Raw genomic sequence first — 23,808 nt, 5'->3', positions numbered from 1 at the left:
CCTAACTGCAGCAGGAAAAAGTGCAGTGTTGTGAGGGAAGAATGCGGGAGAAGCTATTATGGCTGTGTCAGATGGAATCTGTTGTGGTTTCATATTTCAGAGGACGGTGTTGAATACAGTTCTCACGGCTGTGTGGGTGTGGTTTTCTCACGTCTATTTTACACATTCTCTATTGATCCTTTTCGTTTTGGTTTTAAGGCCTGTAGACTACCCTCGGCCAAGTGACGTTACCCCTTTAGCCCAGCAGATGGCGACAGTTGAGAGCAACTCGCGTTTCTCTGAGAATTCTTGAAGATTGGCCAAAACTAACGGCTTTCTTCTTTCTTCTATGATAATCCGTAAGGAAACATCTGGAAATGATTACAAAGCGGTATAAATGGAGGTGTGGCGTGAAGGCTGCCGTCATACAACGTCTTTTATGAGATATCTACACAAGTGTTGACCCTTCCATTTTGGAACTGCTCAGTTACAGTAAGGGGCTTCCTGCAGGTCGTCCTGGAAACACAGGGCTTGTTTGTTTTGCTCCAACAACACAAAACCGGATCTTTTTTATTTTTATTTTTTTCCCATATGAATTCACAAAGAAATGACGTTTCACATGGGGTTTCCCCAACATTACCCACAAAAGTTACCTTTTATGCTGAAAATGAAGTCAAAAGGCCTTTAGAATAATGGAGGTTCATGAACCTTAGACAACCTTTTGAGGTTAAAAATATTAAAACGCTTCTATACCACTGTAGTGGGTTTCTGAGCTAAAAATAATATATAAAAATAGTTTACAGTATATTATTCCACATGTACCACTGTGCAAATGTCAAAGACCAAGCCTTCTTTATTTAATTCCAGTAAAACTGGTTTAGGCCCAAGTTATTCATTTTTCAGAAGGTATTTCTGAGTGCATTAGGTATATGTTCAGAAAGGGGAAGTTAGAAATTTTAAAACTGATCTGAAAAAAAATACTTAAAAATATGGAGACGTCTTTGAGAGAAGGAAGAATGACCAAGCTCCATATTTTTGCTTTAGACCTCAAAATTCGTACTTCCACTTTGAGAAAACCACTTTAAAAGAGTTTAAAAGAAGGTGTCTGTAACAGTTAAGATGCCCTCACTGAGGAAAGGGAATGGACAAAATAAAAGAACATTTACAAAGCATTTTGTATTTCATGTTTGCTTTGACCGGAAATTTAAATAAACCTCTGCTGGTGTCTGATTTGCTGTACTTCAGTAGTAGTGTAACTTATTCTTTTCTAACTACAGCTTTATATCTTTCAGTGTATTAAACCAGTGTACTACCTTCTCCTGTGATGTCATTGTATAAAGACTTTAAAATATACGTATTCTCTGAGGCGCAGTGTCAAAGCACCGTTGACGGTATGTCGCTAGATTTAAGGCTGACGTATTGAGGTTAATTCTGTAAAATGTCTGTTGTCCTGCAGTAAAAGACGTGCAGTATTTCCAGTCCAGTCCTAAAAGAGCCTTGTAAAATGTCCTGAGTTCATATTTTTATTCTGTTCCAGCTCCAACTTGCCTGGGCCCTGTAATCAGATCTTTTAGTGTCTTTGATCACCTCGTGGTCTGTGGAAAACAAAAATGTGGACTGGAATGGAAACCACAGGCTTAAGTGCAGTCGTTTAACAGCTCCATTATTCAGCATCTAGTGCCATGATGTGAACGAAGAGTCCGGCCGAGGAGAGAAGGTCTCCGTTCTTGTTGAAGAGAGGCACATGCCGATATCCTGCCGAGGAAAGGAGTAGGGAATCAGTCTAAACTTCTGTATTTTGTATGAGAGAAACATAGGGTAAAATAAAATGTTTCTGTTAAGAAAACTGCACAATTTCTGCCGTCTAGAGCTTCCTACTGATTACAGTTAAGTTGTGGACATGCATGTGTTCTGATGTATATAGAAGCTATTACCATAAAATTAATGTAATTTAAAACTTAATATAGTGAAAATGATAGTTAAAATGGGCAAAGTCACTGGCCCAAATCCCTGTAAAACCAGGACTATGTTTAAAATGACAGTTTCAGAATAGGAGATTGGGGATATGTAGACTTTGCTATGTACCTATCTGTGTCAGAGAACACACACACACACACACACACACACACACACACACACACACACTCAGAGTCATGGGCAGTCAGCCATGGAGCAGAGGGGGGAGCAGTTGGGGTTTTGAGTCCTGGATGTGGACAGAGGAGACAGTACTGTTCTTCCCTAGGCCACGGCTGTCCACTCTGAACCGTATAAATCATTGCAAATCCCTACATTTGTAAATGTAAAAGCTTATGAAACAGGACTGTAACTCACCCACTCAAGCAAACACATGTTTATGAACTGCACCACTTGGGGGAGCTATTCAGTGCTTCACATGAAAAACTCCTGTCTTTGTGTCCTTGTTTTTAAAAGTACGATAGAGCTGCTGCTTTGGCACCTGAAACGACCCCCACACCTCCATTTATTATCGTAATTTTATTGTAATTGTGTCCTATTTCAGTAACTTCCAGTTTTTGCGATGATTCCAACATGATGGGAATCGTGTTATTCCTCTTCCATATTATGTAAACTATATTTTTTTATCATTTGTGACCCACTACTGAAATTGCAAATATTACACTAACTGTACCCTGCAGGTATGCAGTAATGTGGGAATTAGGGGCTGATTCTGATATCTGATACACAGGGTGGGCCATTTATATGGATACACCTTAATAAAATGGGAATGGTTGGTGATATTAACTTCCTGTTTGTGATACATTAGTATATGGGAGGGCGGAAACTTTTCAAGATGGGTGGTGACCATGGTGGCCATTTTGAAGTCGGCCATTTTGGATCCAACTTTTGTTTTGTCAATGGGAAGAGGGACATGTGACACATCAAACTTATTGGGAATTTCACAAGAAAAACAATGGTGTGCTTGGTTTTAACTTTATTCTTTCATGAGTTATTTACAAATTTCTGACCACTTATGAAATGTGTTCAAAGTGCTGACTGACTTCAAAATGGCCACCATGGCCACCACCAATCTTGAAAAGTTTCCCCCCTCCCATATACTAATGTGCCACAAACAGGAAGTTAATATCACCAACCATTCCCATTTTATTAAGGTGTATCCATATAAATGGCCCACCCTGTAGCTTATACACATGCAATACATGGCCAACACTGTGTGGACACCTAATCTAAATATCTTCTGAAATGAAGGGTAATAGTAGGGAATTTGCCCTTTTTTGCTGGAATAGGTGAACCTAGTAGTAGTGTAGCAGTGTTATCTGCATGTTAACGTGTTGAGTGGCTTTCTTTATGTGAATACAGTATATTCAGGTTCCAGTATGTTTCACATATCATTGAGCTTCACTAATGTACATAAATCAGGCATTCTGTTGTCATTATAATGTGAACTGTCACAAGGTTCTGACTAACCGTTCTGTAGGCTGCTGAAAGGGACGGTGCACTGTCCGATGAAATCATTGCTGGACACACTGTCGTAGTCCTCCACAACAAAGCGAACTAACGCAAGCTCAGGCACATACAGGTCAAACTGGAAATTTGTGTTCCACATAGGATTGAAGCCTTTGGTAAAAAGAGAGTGGGTGTTACGTCATGCTTTTGTCTTTCCCTTTAATTAGTGCATTCACAAAAAACATCATTCTTGTGCCAAAATGACCCAGAGCTAAGGATTACATCTTCTCACATTATGAAGGAATGCCTCAAACAACTGCACTGCAGTTTCCTGAAGTAAGAAAGCATTCTGTCATGCAATACGTCTTGAGTACACCTGGAATAAAGGCCTCAGGTTGTAATGTAATACCTCTGCAAAAGTCATACACACCTGGACAAAAAGGCCTCACAAACTTTGAGAATAACGTTGGCTTTGCTTTTGCGGGTTTCATTAATGGTCCTCAAAGCATTAGACGCCATGACAGTATTTTCTTCAATTTTATTTTAAAATGTACTCCATTTTCTTACTGTTTCTTCGACCCGCTCTAGCTATGACTCCCCAAATTACACAGAGCTATTGAGATAGGAGTCTCAACACACTTGGAGAAGAATATTAACCCAACATTTCTGCGTTGTCTAACAGCTCAGTGAGTGATGAGAGAGGGGTTGGGGCAACTGTTCTCTAGTTAATTTATGGCTACGGAAGTAATAAATGCAGAAGTGGTAGGGAACAGTTTCAGTACCATTGTTGTGAATGTGCCGTGTCTCTTTCTCTGCTGTATCTGCTGGCACTCCATAGATCTCCACTCGAACCAGAGGATCCACGATAGAAGTTGTTTTCTCGCTCACTTTAGGTAATTGCTGGGCTGAGATTATCTGGAGAGTAATAAAATAGGTTTCTCGTGAATAGTACCATTGATAATGTCACTTTTGGTGATGTAACAAAACATAAACATAAAGTTTAACATAAACTAAGAATGTATTTGTTTGTGTTGTAATGTTACATTATTATATTCACTTAAAAAATCAAGAATTCATGCCCCCAGTTTTATGAAACCTGTAGATACATTACATTTTGGCTCAAATATACAAACATGCCTAGTAGGTTTTATCAGTCAAACGATCAGTTTAAGACTGAAGGAATAACTCACCATCACATGTAACTCTTTGTGTCTGAGCCATGGTCCCCTGGTGAGAGTGATGGGGTCGAACTCTGTGGCTCGGTCTCTGAGAAAGCTTGGCTTCAGGACATAGCCACAGTGTCCATTCTGTCCAAACAGGCCATGGCTCAGGTCTATCTCTAAGCTTGGAGTCTGGAAGTTCAAGGCCACTGGAAAAGACAGAGAGATACATATTAGTTTTGTTGTCACTGTGTCCGTGTGGTGGTGTTTAACTGATAGAAGATGTATCAAGCGTGAAATAAGAAATCAGAGCAGTGGCTATGCGTTTCTGCTTTGAAAGCGTAGCTCCAACAAGAGTCTCAAATGGGAGGCTCATTCCTTTGTTCATACCTTCATTCAACCGCCTGCTTAGTGTTGCTGTGGGTCCAGAGCCTACCCTGAGTGACAAGCACAGGACTCTGTGACAGTGACACTACAATCTGAGCCACTGTGTCACCCCAGACAGGGTTTCTTAACCCCAAGTAATCACCCCGTTTAAGATGCATTAAAGGGGTTAAACTATGACCAGAGGACTTTAAATACAACTATATACAACATTACAGTATGCTGTACACACACCTGTAATGTTATCATTTCCGAATATACAATGCATACTATGTATACTGAAAAATGCTTATCACAGTTGAAGCTCACCAATCTGGCAACCTGCGTTCCACAAAGGTACCGGGTTGTAGTTGGAGGAGTCTGTCCTGAAGGATGATGGGTAAATTCTGCTCAGTTTCTCAGAGTTATGGCGGATGAATTCATTTGCTATGAAACAGAAGGTCAGTGACATGAGGAAGCTATAATTCCGTATTTTATCTGATATTGACATTACTTTCTGACACTTGTATTTTACCAGATTTCTCTGCATATTTGGCAGCATCCCCCTCTTTAAAAGAAGACATCTCATAAAAGGCCTGCTTCTCCCGTGCGTGTTCAAATCCATGGAACGCGACGCTTTTGCAGTAGATGATGATATTCGAAAGCTCTTTGGCCATCTTCAACTTCTTTGATCTCTGGACACATACACGGATCAAAATTAGCGATTCTGACAAAGCCGTGGTAGAGACTTAAGCAAACAGAGGCTTGTAGTGCACCAACTATATCCAAGGGTTTGTAGACACCCATTGTATTAACTGAAAAACTTGATAAATAAACTCCATAGAAAAAAATGGGACAATATGGAGGGGGGCTGCTCCATCCCTGGAGTGATGGAGCTCCATCTACTACCTTGGGGATGAGTTAAATTGGCTGTTGTTAGGAGAAGTACATCCATAAGTCCAGCAAACCTTGGATGAGGTCTTTTCCTCGTCTTCATCACGACAGTCCTCTTCCTCTGTCACTGTCTCTTCATCTTCTGCAGCAGCGTGTTCTGAGAAAAAGTGTTCCAGTTTGTTCAGCCGTTTTCCTTTGACCAAAAACCTGCCTTTCAGCGCCTGAGGGAGATACAATGATCAACACAAAGCTATGGAGGGCATCTAGCCACAACTCAATTACAGAGAAATGTGCACAACAAACAGTGCAGCTCATAGTCAATAAAAGCTAGTGTAGACACACGCACATAATTCTAGTTAAAAGTTTTAGGGAAGGAAACTGCTATACCATTTGGAGTCCTTGGGCAAGACGCCTAACAGGAAGTTAACCTACTTTTGCATATTGTTGCTATCCAATTAAAACACGTATCTCTATTTTTTGTTGATTTTTAGTTTACTTCATTTGAACATAGAACTGTGCTTTATATCGTGTGAAAATTTCATGATGAACGAACCAATAGAAATGCTCCAAAATTATTTGGAATAAACTCTTTTTACTTTCACTTCCACTGAGAGTTGAGAAGGTTTTTTCCGTTTGCTGTAAATTTACTGTTTTTATTTGGACAGTGACAATAAAAAACTCAATTAGGTTATTACAAAAAAATATAACTATACGTCACTCTGATTAAGGACATTTACACATTTACGCCATGAATGTAGACGTTAGCATTATGCAAATAACATGGAACGAACCGCTTTACTGACTGGTGCCCTTTTAGAATATCTTTGGGGGAACTATTTTTCTTTAAAGAACAGTAGAGTTTGGATCAATCCCCCAAAGGAGATCAGCAGTTCTATGGCATTGTTAAAGTAGGTCAAAAAACTGAAGACACACCTTGACTGTGGTGAATAGAACAAAACAATGGGACAGCTACAATTACCCCTTCCCCTGCAAAACAACTCCACAGTCATTATGGGTGATGTGAAGTGTGTCATTTCAGGATGTCCTCCACTACTATAATGAAACGCTGCAGGCGCTATGATTAACCCTTAAAACGCTGCATTTATAACTGTCTTTAACAAAGCTATGGGGCTATGAGTTGTAATTCAATATGAATTATTTGTCCCTTGTAGCTAATTGAAACCAGCAAAGATATTCTATGGCAATGCATTTTTTAAACTTTCGATTCATTCCACATTTCTGTTTGGAAGTAGAAAAAAAGGTGTTTAATCAGAAAAGATAAAATATATTCAGCGCACTGTCTATTCTGAACCTTTCATTCATTCATTCATTATCTGTAACCCTTATCCAGTTCAGTGTCGCGGTGGGTCCAGAGCCTACCTGGAATCATTGGGTGCAAGGCGGGAATACACCCTGGAGGGGGCGCCAGTCCTTCACAGGGCAACACACACATACACTCACACCTACGGACACTTTTGAGTTGCCAGTCCACCTACCAACGTGTGTTTTTGGACTGTGGGAGGAAACCGGAGGATACCCACGCAGACACAAGGAGAACACACCACACTCCTCACAGACAGTCACCCGGAGGAAACCCACGCAGACACAGAGAGAACACACCACACTCCTCACAGACAGTCACCCGGAGGAAACCCATGCAGACACAGGGAGAACACACCACACTCCTCACAGACAGTCACCCGGAGGAAACCCACGCAGACACAGGGAGAACACACCACACTCCTCACAGACAGTCACCCGGAGGAAACCCACGCAGACACAGAGAGAACACACCACACTCCTCACTGACAGTCACCCGGAGGAAACCCACGCAGACACAGGGAGAACACACCACACTCCTCACAGACAGTCACCCGGAGGAAACCCACGCAGACACAGAGAGAACACACTGCACTCCTCACAGACAGTCACCCGGAGAAAACCCACGCAGACACAGGGAGAACACACCACACTCCTCACAGACATTCACCCGGAACGGGAAACGAACCCACAACCCCCAGGTCCCTGGAGCTCTGTGACTGCGACACTACCTGCTGCACCACTGTGCCACCCTCTTCCGAACCTAATTCAATAATTTACATTTATCCTAAGTTTTAACAACAAATAATTGGAAAAAAGGGTGAAATTCAGTCAAAGTGACCTTTGAAAATTGAATTTAAATGTAACTATTTTGTAATTACAAATCAACGGAATAGCGAAACAATTTTTTAGACAGAATCATGACACCAAACCATTGTCTCAATAAATCTGTACATATAACTAAAATATAATAGTTTGAATAATTCTATTATTTAATGTTTCATTCATTCTGATCACACACAGCTGCTGTAGAGAAGCTGAGGAGTTGAACTTGACTGAACTCCAGCTGCAGGCATTCCTCACATTCCACAGGGAATTTGTTGATGAGAAAACGCATCTGTTTCAGCAGGCAGTGAAAAATCCTCCTTTGTTCTTCACGACTAGAGATAGAGCTTAAGGAAAAGTTCAGGGGGGAAATAAATGCAATTCCCCACTTAACCAAAGTGTAATTTTCTAAGGTTTGTTTCTTCAGTCTCACACTGAGGTCTGAGGTGTAATAGATGCCTATCAGCTTAAAAAAACGCATGTCTAATCCATACTTTGCAAAGCAAACATAAATATGCATTTATTATTCATTGTACAACGTCTGAATCGAATGTATTTTACATTTAACCCATCCATGGTAGTGAACACACACACACACACACACACACACACACACACACACACCCAGTGAGTGGCAGGGAGCAGTTGGAGCGTACGTGCCTTGCTCATAGGCACTTCAGTCTTGGACTGAGGGAGGAGATAGTGTTGTCTCTATGCTCCCCCTCCCCCAATTTTCCTGTTGATTGTGGAAATCAAACCAGTGCCTTTCCGGTCCCAGGCCTCATTAAGCCATAGCTACCCCACTTAGCAGCACTTAAAATGATCATTCCTGGCTCAATAAGGAGGCACTTTAAATAAATGTGACTGGAGGAATCAAGCAGGCACGAAGCCTGGTCTCATTTGTATATTATAATGTGGAGGTCATGAGCTTCCAATCATTATCAGCATTGTTAGTGCTGGCACTCAAACTTGTACAGACTGTAACTAACCTCTGGAGAAGGTAGCTCTGTGGGCATGTGCTCCCCGAGGGGTTTAGTGAGCAGAGCGCTGCCCAGGATGGAGGTCATATAGTGAGCCATCAGCTTCTGCTGCTCCACACTGCAGTGGTTCTCCAAGGACAGAATCACTGGATACTCTGACGTCTGAGGAGAAACAGAGCCAGCCCGTCATGCCCACACTTCTACAGAAGACAGACGTTTTCCTGATGTCTGAGGAAGTGTATAGGACCTACTTTAAAGGCGTACTCCTTGATGGCTTTGATGGCATCTTTGAAGAGGATCTTGGATGTGAGGGTGTAGCCATGGTATATAACCGGTTCTCCATCAGAACCGTCCCAAATGTCCAGCTCCACACAGCGGCAGCTCTTCATTAGTGCTCTGTTAGGAGAATATCTCGGTCATGAGTAATAAACCAATGAACATCCCATACAGCTCAGCTTATATCCAGAATACGTACCCTGGACATGACACTCTTTACAGAATTACTACACAACTTACTATGGTCTGTTAAAAGTAACAAAACAATATGTAGAAATAAATAGAAACCAATTAGTGCCAATTAGGGGCGGCATGGTGGTGCAGCAGGTAGTGTGGCAGTCACACAGCTCCAGGGACCTGTAGGTTGTGGGTTCGATTCTGCGTGGGTTTCCTCTGGGTGACTGTCTGTGAGGAGTGTAGTGTGTTCTCCCCGTGTCCGCGTGGGTTTCCTCCGGGTGACTGTCTGTGAGGAGTGTGGTGTGTTCTCCCCGTGTCCGCGTGGGTTTCCTCCGGGTGACTGTCTGTGAGGAGTGTAGTGTGTTCTCCCCGTGTCCGCGTGGGTTTCCTCCGGGTGACTGTCTGTGAGGAGTGTGGTGTGTTCTCCCCGTGTCCGCGTGGGTTTCCTCCGGGTTCTTCGGTTTCCTCCCACGGTCCTAAATCACACGTTGGTAGGTGGATTGGCGACTCAAAAGTGTCTGTAGGTGTGAGTGAATGTGTGAGTGTGTGTGTGTTGCCCTGTGAAGGACTGGCGCCCCCTCCAGGGTGTATTCCCGCCTTGCGCCCAATGATTCCAGGTAGGCTCTGGACCCACCGCGACCCTGAACTGGATAAGGGTTACAGATAATGAATGAATGAATGAATGAATAGTGCTAATTAGCTTCTACTATTTGGACTTCTAATATTTTAATTTAAACTTTGATTTAAGTTTGAACTGTAGAGACCTACTGTTACCTTGAAAATGTATGAAGGGCTCCAAACTTTGCATACGACTATATAGGTGAGTTCTGACAAAAAATCCCTGTCTGACCTTTTCTTATGCACAACGTGAGCTAAACATGTTCTAGATGAGGAAGTTTGAAGAAAAAAACTGCAGTGGTCTTGTACCAGCAGATAAACAAATAAAATAGCAGTATGGACATGCACTGAATGATGACTGATACCCTGCAGAAAACCTTTACGGTACAAGTACATTCATGAAGTGGGTTCAGATACAATGCCTGAAAACATGCTCACCATTCCATAGGAAAACTGTTTTTAGTTATTGTTCTGTATTAAAAGACATTGTTACTATCACCACTACTGTAAACTAAGACTAATTTCCAGCCAAACCACTCTGAAAGGTTTAATTCACATCTTAACCAGTGAGTGATGAGCGTACCGTATATAGGCCTCAGTGCTGCTGGGGCCTTTCAGTTGATCCTCCATTAGGTAAGTGTTATGAGAGGAGGAGATGAAGTAGTGGTTTAATGGCTGTTTCATGTCCTGGTACACACTCTTATGGGCTGGGTTCATGATCAGACCCTCGGGCTGATGCAGGTACATCAGGAAACCGTCTTTTGTCATCAGCTGCTTGGCTTTGGCTGTTAAGGAGTAGGCAAAACAAACAAATGCATAAATGCAAAACAATGGAAATGGAATTTTTTTTTCATGTAGTGGGCTACACCTCTTACACCACCCTGACTGTGTGTAGCATCAACAAACATACCCCATGTACCCATATGAAAACATTACAATTACAAATACCAAGAAACATCCAGCACCTGGCAGGACAGGTTTCATCTTCACAACATTAACTTCATTTTGCTTCAGATCTGCACACATCCACTGTTTTTATCCACCCTTCCATTATACACAACACAACACTGTGGGTCTGAAAGGATGTGTGTCAGTATAACACCTGATATATTAGTGAAGTAAAGTTAAGAAACTGAGAAACAGAACAGTTACCTGTTTCATCCACTTCATAATGGTCTATGAGCTGAACGGCGCGAGACAAATCCACCTCCTCCCTCTGCTCCTTCAGCAGGAACTCAAGCAGGTTAGCAGCACTCATCAGGCCCTCAGTCTTGGCGTACTCTGCATAAATCACATCAATCTCATCCCTTTGGGTCAGGATCTCATAGAAATGCCTGATTTCATCTCCCTCCAGAGTGCCACATTTTGATTTGTCACATTTCTGCAAAAAGAGAGAGAGAGAGAGAGAGAGAGAGAGAGAGAGAGAAAGACAGAGAGAGAGAGTGAGAGAGAAAGTGACAGATAAAGAGAGAGATAGAGAGTGACAGAGAGAGAGCGAGAGAGAAAGTGACAGATAGAGAGAGAGAGAGGGAGAGATAGAGACAGGAAGAGAGCAAGAGAGAGTAACAGAGAGAGAGCAAGCGAGAGAGTGAGAGAGAGATAGAGAGTGACAGAGAGAGAGCGAGAGAGAAAGTGACAGATAGAGAGAGAGAGAGAGAGAGAACGAGAGAGACAGAGAGAGAGAGAGAGAACGAGAGAGAGAGAGAGTGACAGAGAGAGAGAGAGAACGAGAGACAGAGAGAGAGAGACAAAGAGAGACAGAGAGAGAACGAGAGAGACAGAGAGAGAGAGAACGAGAGAGAGAGATAGAGAGAGAGACAGAGAGAGAGAGAGAACAAGAGAGACAGAGACAGAGAGAGAGAGAGAAAGAGAGATATTAGCATGTAAGCAGTGGTTGAACTTTGATTATTATATCTATGTCTTCATTTCAGGCCATAAACTAATGGCAAACCCTAGTCAAAAAAACAAAGTATCCTTGCAATCATAATTTAAACTTTTGCACCCAATTGCTGACATTATGTTAGCAATAAGTGGTGCATATGATCTGTCCCTTCTAGAATAAATACAGACATTTGAAGCCTATGGCTCTGACATGCTCTATAATAAATGATGCACCACTTTCAGAAAGGAAGCTCACCTCAAAGAGCATTTTGACATAATGATCATCCACTTCTATATTAATATCATGCAGGAAGTTCTTTAGCTCTTCTGGACTCATCTTGTTGTCACAGTTTATATCAGCTTTCCGCAAACAGTTGAAGATCCAGCTTAACGCTTTGATGTAAGGCCAACTGTTTTACAGAATGTTGTCTTGAAATGGATGGGACTGATGTAGCATTATTCAATATAATGTCAAATGAAGTGATTTGAAAATATAAAGGAAAGAGTAAGACTGTTTCTGCATGCTACAAGAAGATACAGGCATAAACACATGCCTTTCCAGCCTGTACAGAAGGATACTGTTGGGTTTTCCTCTGCTGACTGAGTTTATTCATGTTGGAGATGATTTTCTGCAGGCCGTTCACCCAGTGTTTGGCCTCCTCATCTGAGCTGGCGAGCAGGTCCAGGTTTTTGCGGCGGCCTTTAAACAGGATGGAGAAAGCCTTCGGCTCCAGACCCTCTTCTGTGAACTTCCTCAGGCCCTCAGTCTGACGGCCCGACCGCACCGACTCAATATCATCAACAGAAACTAGTTAAAACAAGAAAAACACTCACCGTCACGTCAGACTGAAAGTGGCATTTCAACAGCATTGATTGTGGATTGTTGATCTGAAGTCACCTGAAGTAGTATTAGATAAAGGATAACAATTTGGTTTATTAAACTGTTTTTTTTTTTTATTAAAATTTTGTATATTCTCAAGTAAGGGCGACACGGTGGTGCAGCGGGTAGTGTCGCAGTCACACAGCTCCAGGGACCTGGAGGTTGTGGGTTCGATCCCCGCTCCAGGTGACTGTCTGTGAGGAGTGTGGTGTGTTCTTCCTGTGTCTGCGTGGGTTTCCTCCGGGTGACTGTCTATGAGGAGTTGGTGTGTTCTCTCTGTGTCTGTGTGGGTTTCCTCCGGGTGACTGTCTGTGAGGAGTGTAGTGTGTTCTCCCTGTGTCTGTGTGGGTTTCCTGTGGGTTTCCTGTGTGGGTTTGCTCCGGTTTCCTCCCACAGTCCAAAAACACACGCTGGTAGGTGGATTGGCGACTCAAAAGTGTCTGTAGGTGTGAGTGTGTGTGTTGCACTGAAGGACTGGTGCCTTCAGGGTGTATTCCTTGCGCCCAATGATTCCAGGTAGGCTCTGGACCCACCACGACCCTGAACTGGATAAGGGTTACAGACAATGAATGAATGAATATTCTTAAGTATTAACCTTGATGATAGAGAGATGATGTCTAAGAGAACACAATAATCCTCGCAACAATCCTCTGGGTGAGTAGCACAGCCCTGCTTTGCCCTTCATTGTTCAACACAATGTTAGCCAATGCAAGCATCTATCAGCTAGTATAACAGATCTGAGCAGCTAGTGTTCTCCTCCAAGTGTGTTGAGTTCCAGTGTTAACCAGCGGTTCAAAAAGAAGAGGTGGCTGGTTTCATAAATCTCACAGATGCATGTGCAAATCTTCAGTTTCACAGCTTGGTTGAAGAGAGTGTTAGGGAGAGACTAGGGCTGGGCGATATGGACAAAATTTATATCACGATATATTTCTTAATTTTGGTTGATATGATATAATTCCGATACTGATATGAACAATACAAATCCACTAAAAAACTTCCAAAAACAAACAAGAAACATGACATCAACATCAAATATAAACCTATTGGCTTTGTCAATGTTAATATTTTTATACTTAATTTTAAATTGTGTACGCTGAACTGACAAAAGCAACCTGTATAACAGTTTCATCTTGTTCAAGGTCACAGTGGGTGCAGAGCCTAACCAGATTTACTGGGCACGAGGAAGGAAATCACCCTGGTTGAGTTGCCAGTCCAGCACAGGGCATCACACACTCACCCAGTCACAACTAGAGCACCTGGAGTAAACCCACAAAACAGTGGCATGAGGCAGGGCTTGAATCCAGACCTTCAGGACACTGAAGCTGTGTGACAGCGACACTACCTCGAATGCATTTCCCAAAATATGGTAATCAACTTGAAGCAAATTATCCCAGAGATTTACATTCTTGCTAAAACATAGTGCACATCAGAACACACTGCTTTACTGGATGGTGAGATTAGCTTCAACAAACACAGTGACCGCTCAACCTCAGCAATTAACATGTGTGTGAACTTTGGTCTAACACAATAAACCTAATTTATTTTCACACTCATGTCATACATTTAACAGCATCAATCGCACTGTGCTTAGTGCAACATTTTCCAAATGGGTCTGATATCTGAACACTAAATTAAACCAGACGATGTCATCATCAGCATAAAAGAATAAGTCAGTCCTCCTCTGACTGGTTTATCAGGCATTAAAGCGATAACAGCATCTCTATAGCAACTATCACACTTTCTGGCTTGACACCCACCTTCTGATTCAGGGTTAAATGAATATTACTGACCTATGATTAACAACAAAATCAAAACCCTACTTAGGCTTATGTTAAAAAATATCACAACACAGAAGTCGATCCAAATAAACCATGACTTTTAGCACCTAATCTAACTAATGATTTCTGTGTTATGAATCAGGATAATAATACAAGACCTATGGCAATATCAACCATATCAGACTCATAACATCTGGGAAGCAAGTGTTTGAACAGCTCCAGTAAGAGGCTTTCTACTACTCTACTCTGTGCTGCTCCAGGCCAGGGCTTCCAATTTCATGCTTTTCTACAGAGATAATACAAGCTATGTGTGCAGCTGAACTTTTTCTGTGCAGTTTAAAGCGGCATAATTCACTAATTATAAGGAGTTCCAACTATTGATGTACGTGTAATGTAAACGGCCCATGAGAATAAGTAGCTAATATACCGATACCTCAAAAACAACGTGCAAACTTACAGGTTTGTTTAGATCTCAGTGTCTTTTTGGACTCGTGCCACATGGTCTTGCAGTCTTCCTGCAGCTTATAGAAACGTGTCTTCTTCCAGGAGCCGGAACGTACTTTCACCAGCCCAGCGCCGTTCAGCAGGAACTGCAGATCCAGATCATCCTCCATGTCTGGAGACAGGGAAAGGGCACAAGAGGGGACACGTTAGATCTCAGGAAGGTCAAACTACCTGGGGGAAACGTATGAATGTGAGATCTGTTACCAACATTAAGTTTAATCATTCATTCATTCATTATCTGTAACCCTTATCCAGTTCAGGGTCGCGGTGGGTCCAGAGCCTACCTGGAATCATTGGGCGCAAGGTGGGAATACACCCTGGAGGGGGCGCCAGTCCTTCACAGGGCAACACAGACACACACACATTCACTCACACACTCACACCTACGGACACTTTTTGAGTCGCCAATCCACCTACCAACGTGTGTTTTTGGACTCTGGGAGGAAACCGGAGCACCCGGAGGAAACCCATGCAGACACAGGGAGAACACACCACACTCCTCACAGACAGTCACCTGGAGGAAACCCACGCAGACACAGGGAGAACACACCACACTCCTCACAGACAGTCACCCGGAGGAAACCCATGCAGACACAGGGAGAACACACCACACTCCTCACAGACAGTCACCCGGAGGAAACCCACGCAGACACAGGGAGAACACACCACACTCCTCACAGACAGTCACCCGGAGGAAACCCACGCAAACACAGGGAGAACACACCACACTCCTCACAGACCGTCACCCGGAGGAAACCCACGCAGACACAGGGAGAACATACCACACTCCTCACAGACAGTCACCCAGAGGAAACCCACGCAGACACAGGGAGAACACACCACACTCCTCACAGACAGTCACCCGGAGGAAACCCACGCAGACACAGGGAGAACACACCACACTCCTCACAGACAGTCACCCGGAGGAAACCCACGCAGACACAGGGAGAACACACCACACTCCTCACAGACAGTCACCCGGAGGAAACCCACGCAGACACAGGGAGAACACACCACACTCCTCACAGACAGTCACCCAGAGGAAACCCACGCGGACACAGGGAGAACACACCACACTCCTCACAGACAGTCACCCAGAGGAAACCCACGCGGACACAGGGAGAACACACCACACTCCTCACAGACATTCACCCGGAGGAAACCCACGCAGACACAGGGAGAACACACCACACTCCTCACAGACAGTCACCCGGAGGAAACCCACGCAGACACAGGGAGAACACACCACACTCCTCACAGATAGTCACCCGGAGGAAACCCATGCAGACACAGAGAGAACACACCACACTCCTCACAGACATATCATGAGGATGTGTTAACGACTTCAAACTATTGATTCCACTTTATAAGGCATGATAACAACACAACCTTTTGGCAACATGGCCCTGAAATGAACTGTGTCTGTTACTAGTTAATAACACTAAACACTGTTTACCTCAAAGGACAATAGAAGAATGACTTTAACACTTGACTAGGTTATCATTCATATATGATATCTGTATAAGCATATTAACATTCATGAAGCTCTAGTGTTAGTCATGAAAGCTGTTGAGTCTTATGACCTGTTGAAATGAGCGTTTATACATGTTTCTGTGGTTTGTTATCTATCCTGAATACCATTGAAAGGTGTCATGTAGAGTCTTAGAAATGAAGTAAGGCAAGAGCTGAGGCAAATTAACAAACACATTTCAGTTTGCTGTAAGAAAACAGGAAGATACACTCCAAGAAACCAACAGAAATCCCAGACTAAGCGAAAACACAGCCCAAAACAGCTCAGTCAGCTGTGACACGAAAGCCAGGGAAAGGTGAAAACGTTAAGCACCTACCCAGAATCTTCGAGTTCAGACTTGCCACCTTTTTGCTTTGAGCTTGATGCAGTAATTCCTCAGACTTGCTCCTGCTTGCTTGTTTTCTAATGCACTGCATCGCGGCGCTTTTTTTCTCTCGGGAAATATCACCGAGAATACGCGCTTCTGTTTTCACAGAAGGAAGTCTGCACTCGTATCTTTTTCCTTTTGGGCGTGTACTATCCAAAGTTCACTCCTTGTATTTCAGAGCAGCCTGTTACACAGCTCTGAGGAGCCCAGTCATCTTTGGTCAGCAAACTCCTGCACTTCACACAGTGCTGGAAATTATAACAGCCCGGTACTAACCGTAGATTAGTTGATTATTCGAGGTTACAGTAGGTTTAAGGCATCCGCTAATATTTAATTATACGTAAGAAAAAAAACAGCCCTAGGAAGGCCACCACTGTATTAAAAATTAATTGATAAAATAGCGCTGCTATAAAAACATACTTATATTTTCGCTGTTGAATATTTAAGCTTTGGCGCCCCCTACAGTTCAAAGCATGTAATACATGGTTTCTCGCTGCTACTGGTGATGTTATGTTGTGGGAACTGCAGCCACCCGGAAAATAAAGGCGATTTAAGGTTATAAAGGTTGGCCAGATCTGAGATGGTGAAAAAGAGGACACGTCTAAACCTATGTGTGCTTTTAGGTCCTTTACACCTTTATTTGCTACACAAAACATGGGAATTTCTTTTTTAATTCATCCGAGAACTTACATTTACGTTTCGGCATAGCTGCTCGAGATGAGGGTGGGTACATGAGCTTTGCCTGACGTAAACAAGGACTACTGACGTGCAGACTGACCAATTAAATGTTTACAGAGAAGGTTATCGACCAATAACGGTAGCTCTACAGTCAGACCGTCCAATCAGAAGATTTTAGGCTACTTCACCACGCCCCCTTCTCACTCAAGCGAACCAATCGGAGTAGGGGAGGGCGGGACTAGTTTGTGAACGAAACTTCTCGAAGTTCTATGTAAGCTCTAGAAAAACAAAAGCCGGACGTTTGTGAAATTCCGCCCGGACATTTTTTAAGTCTAAAAAAAGAGGACATGTCCGGGTAAAAGAGGACGTCTGGTCACCCTATGATTATACCTCGGAGGATATTGCTATTTTTATACTTTATTTTTTTATACACATTTTAAATTAACCCTTTAGGGCACCAAGAGAAAGGCCGCTTTAGCAATCACAACAGTTTTAAAGTGCGAGGCAATAATACTCTCATATCAGAAGACATGGGATTTTAACTCATTACATTTTACTCACGTTAATCTTTGAGAAAATACAAAACAATTCATGTGCATAAGGAATAAAAAATGCACATTAATCATCATCAATTCTTTAGAAATATACAGCTTATTTCACATTAAAATCTGTGCACTTCCTCATAAATAGAAAATGCTGATAACAACCACATAAAGTGATTAGTCAGTGACTGAATTATGCAAGGGGTGTCACAGTCACACAGCTCCAGGATCCTCGGGGTGACTGTCAGTGAGGTGACTGTTGGTGTGTTCTCCCTGTGTCCGAGTGGGTTTCCTCCCACAGTCCAATAGCACACGTTGGTAGGTGGATTGGCTATTTAATAGTGTCCAAATGTGTGAGTGTGTGTCGACCTGTGAAAGATTAGCGCCCCCTTGATGGTGTGTTGCCGCCTTGCGCCCGGTGATTCCGGGTAGGCTCCGGACTCACCACGACCCTGAACTGGATAACGGTTACAGACAATGAATGAATTATGCAAATTGTTTTAAACGATAGGCAGCACTGGACCAATGAGTACTAGTTAGACATTTTGTAACGTGTACAATATATTTACACATTCACTGTGGTTTACTAATGTTTGATATCATTTATAAATAAATATAAGCTGTGGCCTGTCCTGAGATAAAAGGTCATAAACCGACCCACTTTCAGCCATCACATTTCTTTCTAACTAAAAGAAAATTGTTAAAACACATGGTAAAACATACTCATCCTCTCAGAAGGCATTACGCTAGATTTTGGAACACTGATGTGAGGATTTGATGGCATTCAGCTGTGAGAACATTAGATCATACATTGGGAGTGGTGACCTTAGGCTTATGTGTGGCTGCTCTATTTTAATTTATAATGCATTTCTATGCAGATTATTTAAAAAGAGAGGTAAGAAATGGCCCAAACAAACAAACAATAAAATATAAATATAAAAATAAAAATGGTACGATTTTGCCTTGTCATGTATAAACCTACCGTTTTGTAGATGTGAGGGTTTTTGTTGAAACAAAGCCAGGGAAACCAGTTTAACGCGGTGGCTCTTAATATATCTCTGTTGATTTTGCCGTGCCATGTTTGCATCTTTGTGTTAATTAATGTCACAAATAACTCCTTAGCATCCACTGTTTGCTAATGTCAAATACCAAGTATTTACTATGATAACCGACTTGAAAGGTTGGTAAATTCTGCAAACAGACGTATTATCACACACTCCACCAGGGTGTTCCTCTCTGTAAACTTCACAGACTTAGTATGTGTGCTTAGCAAAAAGCTCCATTGACTTTGACCATACTTGTAACAGATGCCAATGGGAAGGTACTTTTATTCAAATAGTGACAATATTTTAATAAGGTAGGGCCACAGTGTGCACCATATTGAGGCTTATGTGCATTAAAGGAGAAGTCAATCATTTTCGCCAATGATTTCTATTTACATTATCACAACTTTAAAATTTAAACATATATTAAACATGGCGGGCCCTTCAAGAGGGACCCGCTGCATGGAGCATAAATCGATTCATTCAGGGAGTACAATGCAAGTCATTTTTTTCCTTCATGTAAGGTACAAAATGTGTTAAAATTATAAATAAAGTCATGAATAGTGTTTGCTAATATTTGGTGGTAAACGTGACCTGCTTCTTTTACAGTCCACTTCCCTACAACAACACAGAACAGCTTTGTGGCGTGTGTCTAAGCTTGTAATTATTTGTAAAATGTTGTGAAGAAGCAAGTGTAATCACCCAGGTGAGCCTATGATTTTAGGCTTTGTCCCACAGGGGAATGAGAGAGGAGCAGGGAGTGACTGAGTGGATTATGTGTTATGTGACCCGCTCCGCCAGCTTCTCAGCTGGAATCTCCCTCAGGGGCCAACTCTTCAACTCTGGAGTCACTCTTTCAATGGAGTTTTTGAAGTAGGGCAGTTATGTATGTGGCTTTGGTTAACCAACATTTTAGCCACAGAGGAATACAGTTAATCATCCATAGGAGAAAAACAGAGCGCACTGTGTTCAAGGTGCCTTGCTAGTTATCGAGTAAAGTGAAGCCAATGATGTTGCGTTCATTGTAATATGAAATGATGCCCAACATCAATATTTGATGAATTATGTCAAACATGAACACGTCCCCCTTGGAGCTGTCCATGGTACCTCTCTGAAATTATGGAAGGGGTTTTAACACCATGTTTTATGAATTTCTTTTTCAGCTTTCAGCATTTCTACAAAAAAAAACTAACATAAATTTAATGGAGTTTAACGGACTCTAATTTCTATACAGTGCTGATGAGAGGAATGCGAATATAAAGAGTTTATTTATGATCCGAAACCACCAGTGAACCTGCACACCATCTGCAGTTCTATCAGTTTCATATGTAATGCTGAAAATAGTAATATAATGGTATATCTTTGGAGGGAAGTGCGGAGATAAACAAACAAACAAAAACTTATTTAGAGGCTATTTTGCCTCTCAATCCTGTACTGTTTTTAAAATAAATTTAAAGTCACATCCTTTCATCCAACAAAGTAAGATACTTCACACAATATACATTTGTTAAATGAACATATCACAGCTTTTGATGTGGAAGCTTTTAGAAGCAATAAACTAAATATAGACATTTGGTTCCTATTAACACCACCATGAAAACCATTTCTTTTATTTTAGAACAGAGCATTTCACACCACATCATTTACAATGACTTTACAGGACAGTGATTGATTTACACTGAAATGTATAAAGGTCGGTGGCTTCCCTCTTTAAGAATAAACTGATTTCAAATGAATTCATCCACAGACTACAGTTCAGAGCAAGACTGATGAGAATGTGAACTCACAGAAATGGAAATACAGGATCATAAAACCTCTTCGATATATATCTTCTCTGTTAAAGTAAAGCAAACAAATTTGCATATCTCATGGATATCTTCCTAACACTCAGATGTACATTGTTACTCACCGTGTTTGTTCATAATGCCATTGGACTCCATTTTCCAGTAAATATCCACACAGTTTTACCTCAGGATCAAAACTAGGATTTTTGTAGTAAAAGTTTAAACAGAGACGAAGTTTGCATGACACTTTCTTCCTAGAAGTTCACACACACTGCCCAGCGTTGGCAAACTGACGAGTTTAAAGCCTGCGTAGTGTAAATTATGCGAAACAGCGCCTCCTTTTGAAAGGCAGGGTTTAAGAGAAATTACAGTGTTTTATAAAATGTTCAGCACAGTTTAGTGTCTCGTTTAACAGTTTAATGTCTGGTGATTTTTATGTGAAATACTCCGTTCTATGACCCTTATAGGGGTAATAGGAACCAGACGTCTGAGGTGTGACCATACCATAGCACTCCATGCTGTGGATGTGAAAGAGCTGTCAGGAAGCTCTTACTGAGAAATGGAAATAGACATAAAACGAGATCACGTGACAAACAAAAACAGAAGCTGCTGATCCCACAGCCCAGGCCTCATCATGGCAGAATGTGTCTGACATTTTGTAAAATGCAATAAAAACTTTGTGATGTGTTAATTGTATTTAACTAACAAAAGCACAAATAAAATTTGAAAGCGGAATGTTTCTCATTCTGGTTTGATACAAGACTTCACCAGCAGCCCGTAATTACATTTCCTTGATTCTCACATTTTATTAAGTGTCCGGACTTTTCTGTAAATGAGGTTTGTAGTTGTCACTGTTTCAGAGAAATGTTCTGTGCCTCAGGAAATATATTCATCCCTACACAGGGGAGCAGTGATAAACAGGTGCACTATTCTCAGTGCAGATGTCTTGCATTTCTGTCCATGTCCATCCATGTGCGGGCTTGAGGCAGCTGTGACAAAAGCAGTGAACTGGAGGGTGTCAGTGTGTTCTTGTGCCACTCAGCACTCCCTTTATCCCTGGCTTATTCCCCTCGCAGAGTCAGCTCTGGGCTGAGTGCGTTTTAACACTGGACCGGTCTGCAGCTTCTCCGAATCAGCCATGTGTTTGAGGGGCCAGGCATGGGGAGAAGAAGCTTTTGAAGCTTAGGTTACAAGAGCAGAGGGTTATTTTACAGGGTTCAGTCAAAAATCAATCAAACATTTCCCTCTCATTCTGACGCCTTGTTCACATGGACAGATCAGATCTGATTTTTTTTCAGCTCATGTACATGTACGCTACAGGCTTCATGCCGTGTTACTATGACAACCATTATTGCTAAGTGACAAAATTCAACTTGAGTCTAAAGTTGCCTTGGGGTGTGAACAAAGCCCAAACGTAGACAATCAGCTAGGACATGTTTAATTGCAGGAGTTTGTTTGGTCAGTTTTGAAAAAGAGTTATTAGTCTAATGTATCAAACAAATAATAACAAAAAAAAAACATCTGAAGCATTCAATGCTTCAAAATGCTCATTCACATGTTATTACATTAAATGGTGACAACAAATGGGGAAAACAAAACTAGGTGAAAAAAACTGTGGTGCAGCAGGTAGTGTCGCAGTCACACAGCTCCAGGGACCTGGAGGTTGTGGGTTCAAGTACCGCTCCGGGTGACTGTCTGTGAGGAGTGTGGTGTGTTCTCCCTGTGTCTGCGTGGGTTTCCTCCGGGTGATTGTCTGTGAGGAGTGTGGTGTGTTCTCCCTGTGTCCGCGTGGGTTACCTCCGGGTGACTGTCTGTGAGGAGCGTGGTCTGTTCTCCCTGTGTCTGCATGGATTTCCTCTGGGTGACTCTCTGTGAGGAGTGTGGTGTGTTCTCCCTGTGTCTGCGTGGGTTACCTCCGGGTGACTGTCTGTGAGGAGCGTGGTCTGTTCTCCCTGTGTCTGCATGGATTTCCTCTGGGTGACTCTCTGTGAGGAGTGTGGTGTGTTCTCCCTGTGTCTGCGTGGGTTACCTCCGGGTGACTGTCTGTGAGGAGTGTGATGTGTTCTCCCTGTGTCTGCATGGGTTTCCTCCGGGTGCTCCGATTTCCTCCCACAGTCCAAAAACACATGTTGGTAGGTGGATTGGCAACTCAAAAAGTGTGAGTGTGTGAGTGAGTGTGTTGCCCTGTGAAGGACTGGCGCCCCCTCCAGGGTGTATTCCAGCCTTGCGCCCAATGATTCCAGGTAGGCTCTGGACCCACAGCGACCCTGAACTGGATACGCGGTTACAGATAATGGATGGATGGATGGATGTTTATTAAAAGATTAAGAGCAACTGTAATGTAAAAGTGTTGAGGCAGGGTTACATTGAGTTGTAAACTCGTTATTTTATTGGTCAGAAAATGTAAAAGGAACTGATATTTTGAGGGATATTTTGTTTTTTTGAGGGAAAAGTGAATAGTTACTATTAACTAGTTTTATTTGTTTGAAACTGTGACTGAGTACTGACATAAAACTAAAAACAATTATCTTTTTACTTTATTTTTCTTTCAGAGAAAATTGTATAGGTCCCACTCCCACTTTACGTTTACTATAAATAGTCTAAGCCTATGTTTTTATAAGACCATGAACCTGACAGTGAAGTTTAAGACTTTTGACATTAAACCTGACCCAGACCCATTCCTAAGTTTATTGCTGGTGTTTGTTCATTCGACCATCAGGTGGCACTAAAGTGTAATAAACCATTTTCTGATCAAATGTAAAGGAGCAATATGAAAGGAGCCCCCTGTCCTGAGTGTTTTTCAGC

At 42.2% G+C, this 23,808-nt stretch overlaps 1 protein-coding gene across 1 annotated transcript; it reads right to left on the bottom strand.

Moving 5' to 3' along the window:
* Positions 1 to 602: 602 nt before the first annotated feature.
* LOC136675564 (1-phosphatidylinositol 4,5-bisphosphate phosphodiesterase delta-1-like) lies at positions 603 to 17,042 on the bottom strand. Its single transcript, XM_066652183.1, has 15 exons — positions 16,906 to 17,042; positions 15,012 to 15,170; positions 12,476 to 12,704; positions 12,153 to 12,282; positions 11,168 to 11,396; positions 10,599 to 10,800; positions 9,196 to 9,340; positions 8,954 to 9,106; positions 5,894 to 6,040; positions 5,461 to 5,620; positions 5,256 to 5,372; positions 4,593 to 4,771; positions 4,185 to 4,317; positions 3,424 to 3,573; positions 603 to 1,734 (listed from the first exon to the last, which is right to left on the bottom strand). Exons 1-15 carry the CDS (start codon positions 17,003 to 17,005, stop codon positions 1,643 to 1,645), a joined length of 2,325 nt encoding a protein of 774 aa, XP_066508280.1. The 5' UTR covers positions 17,006 to 17,042; the 3' UTR covers positions 603 to 1,642.
* Between the last annotated feature and the right edge of the window lie 6,766 nt (positions 17,043 to 23,808).

Source organism: Hoplias malabaricus, chromosome X1 (genome assembly GCF_029633855.1).
Source record: "Hoplias malabaricus isolate fHopMal1 chromosome X1, fHopMal1.hap1, whole genome shotgun sequence".
Lineage (NCBI taxonomy): Eukaryota > Metazoa > Chordata > Actinopteri > Characiformes > Erythrinidae > Hoplias > Hoplias malabaricus.
The sequence above is the reverse complement of the archived record's forward strand: the minus strand, read 5'-3'. Positions and strand labels throughout refer to the sequence as shown.

Bases quoted from the DNA above. Each gene is read 5' to 3' on its own strand.
- LOC136675564 (XM_066652183.1), bottom strand. From the start codon at position 17,005: ATGCAGTGCATTAGAAAACAAGCAAGCAGGAGCAAGTCTGAGGAATTA. The intron at 15,171-16,905 runs GTAGGTGCTTAA...CCCTGTCTCCAG, and splicing joins TCTGAACTCGAAGATTCTGG to ACATGGAGGATGATCTGGAT. The intron at 3,574-4,184 runs GTACTGAAACTG...TTTTTACCAAAG, and splicing joins ACGGCACATTCACAACAATG to GCTTCAATCCTATGTGGAAC.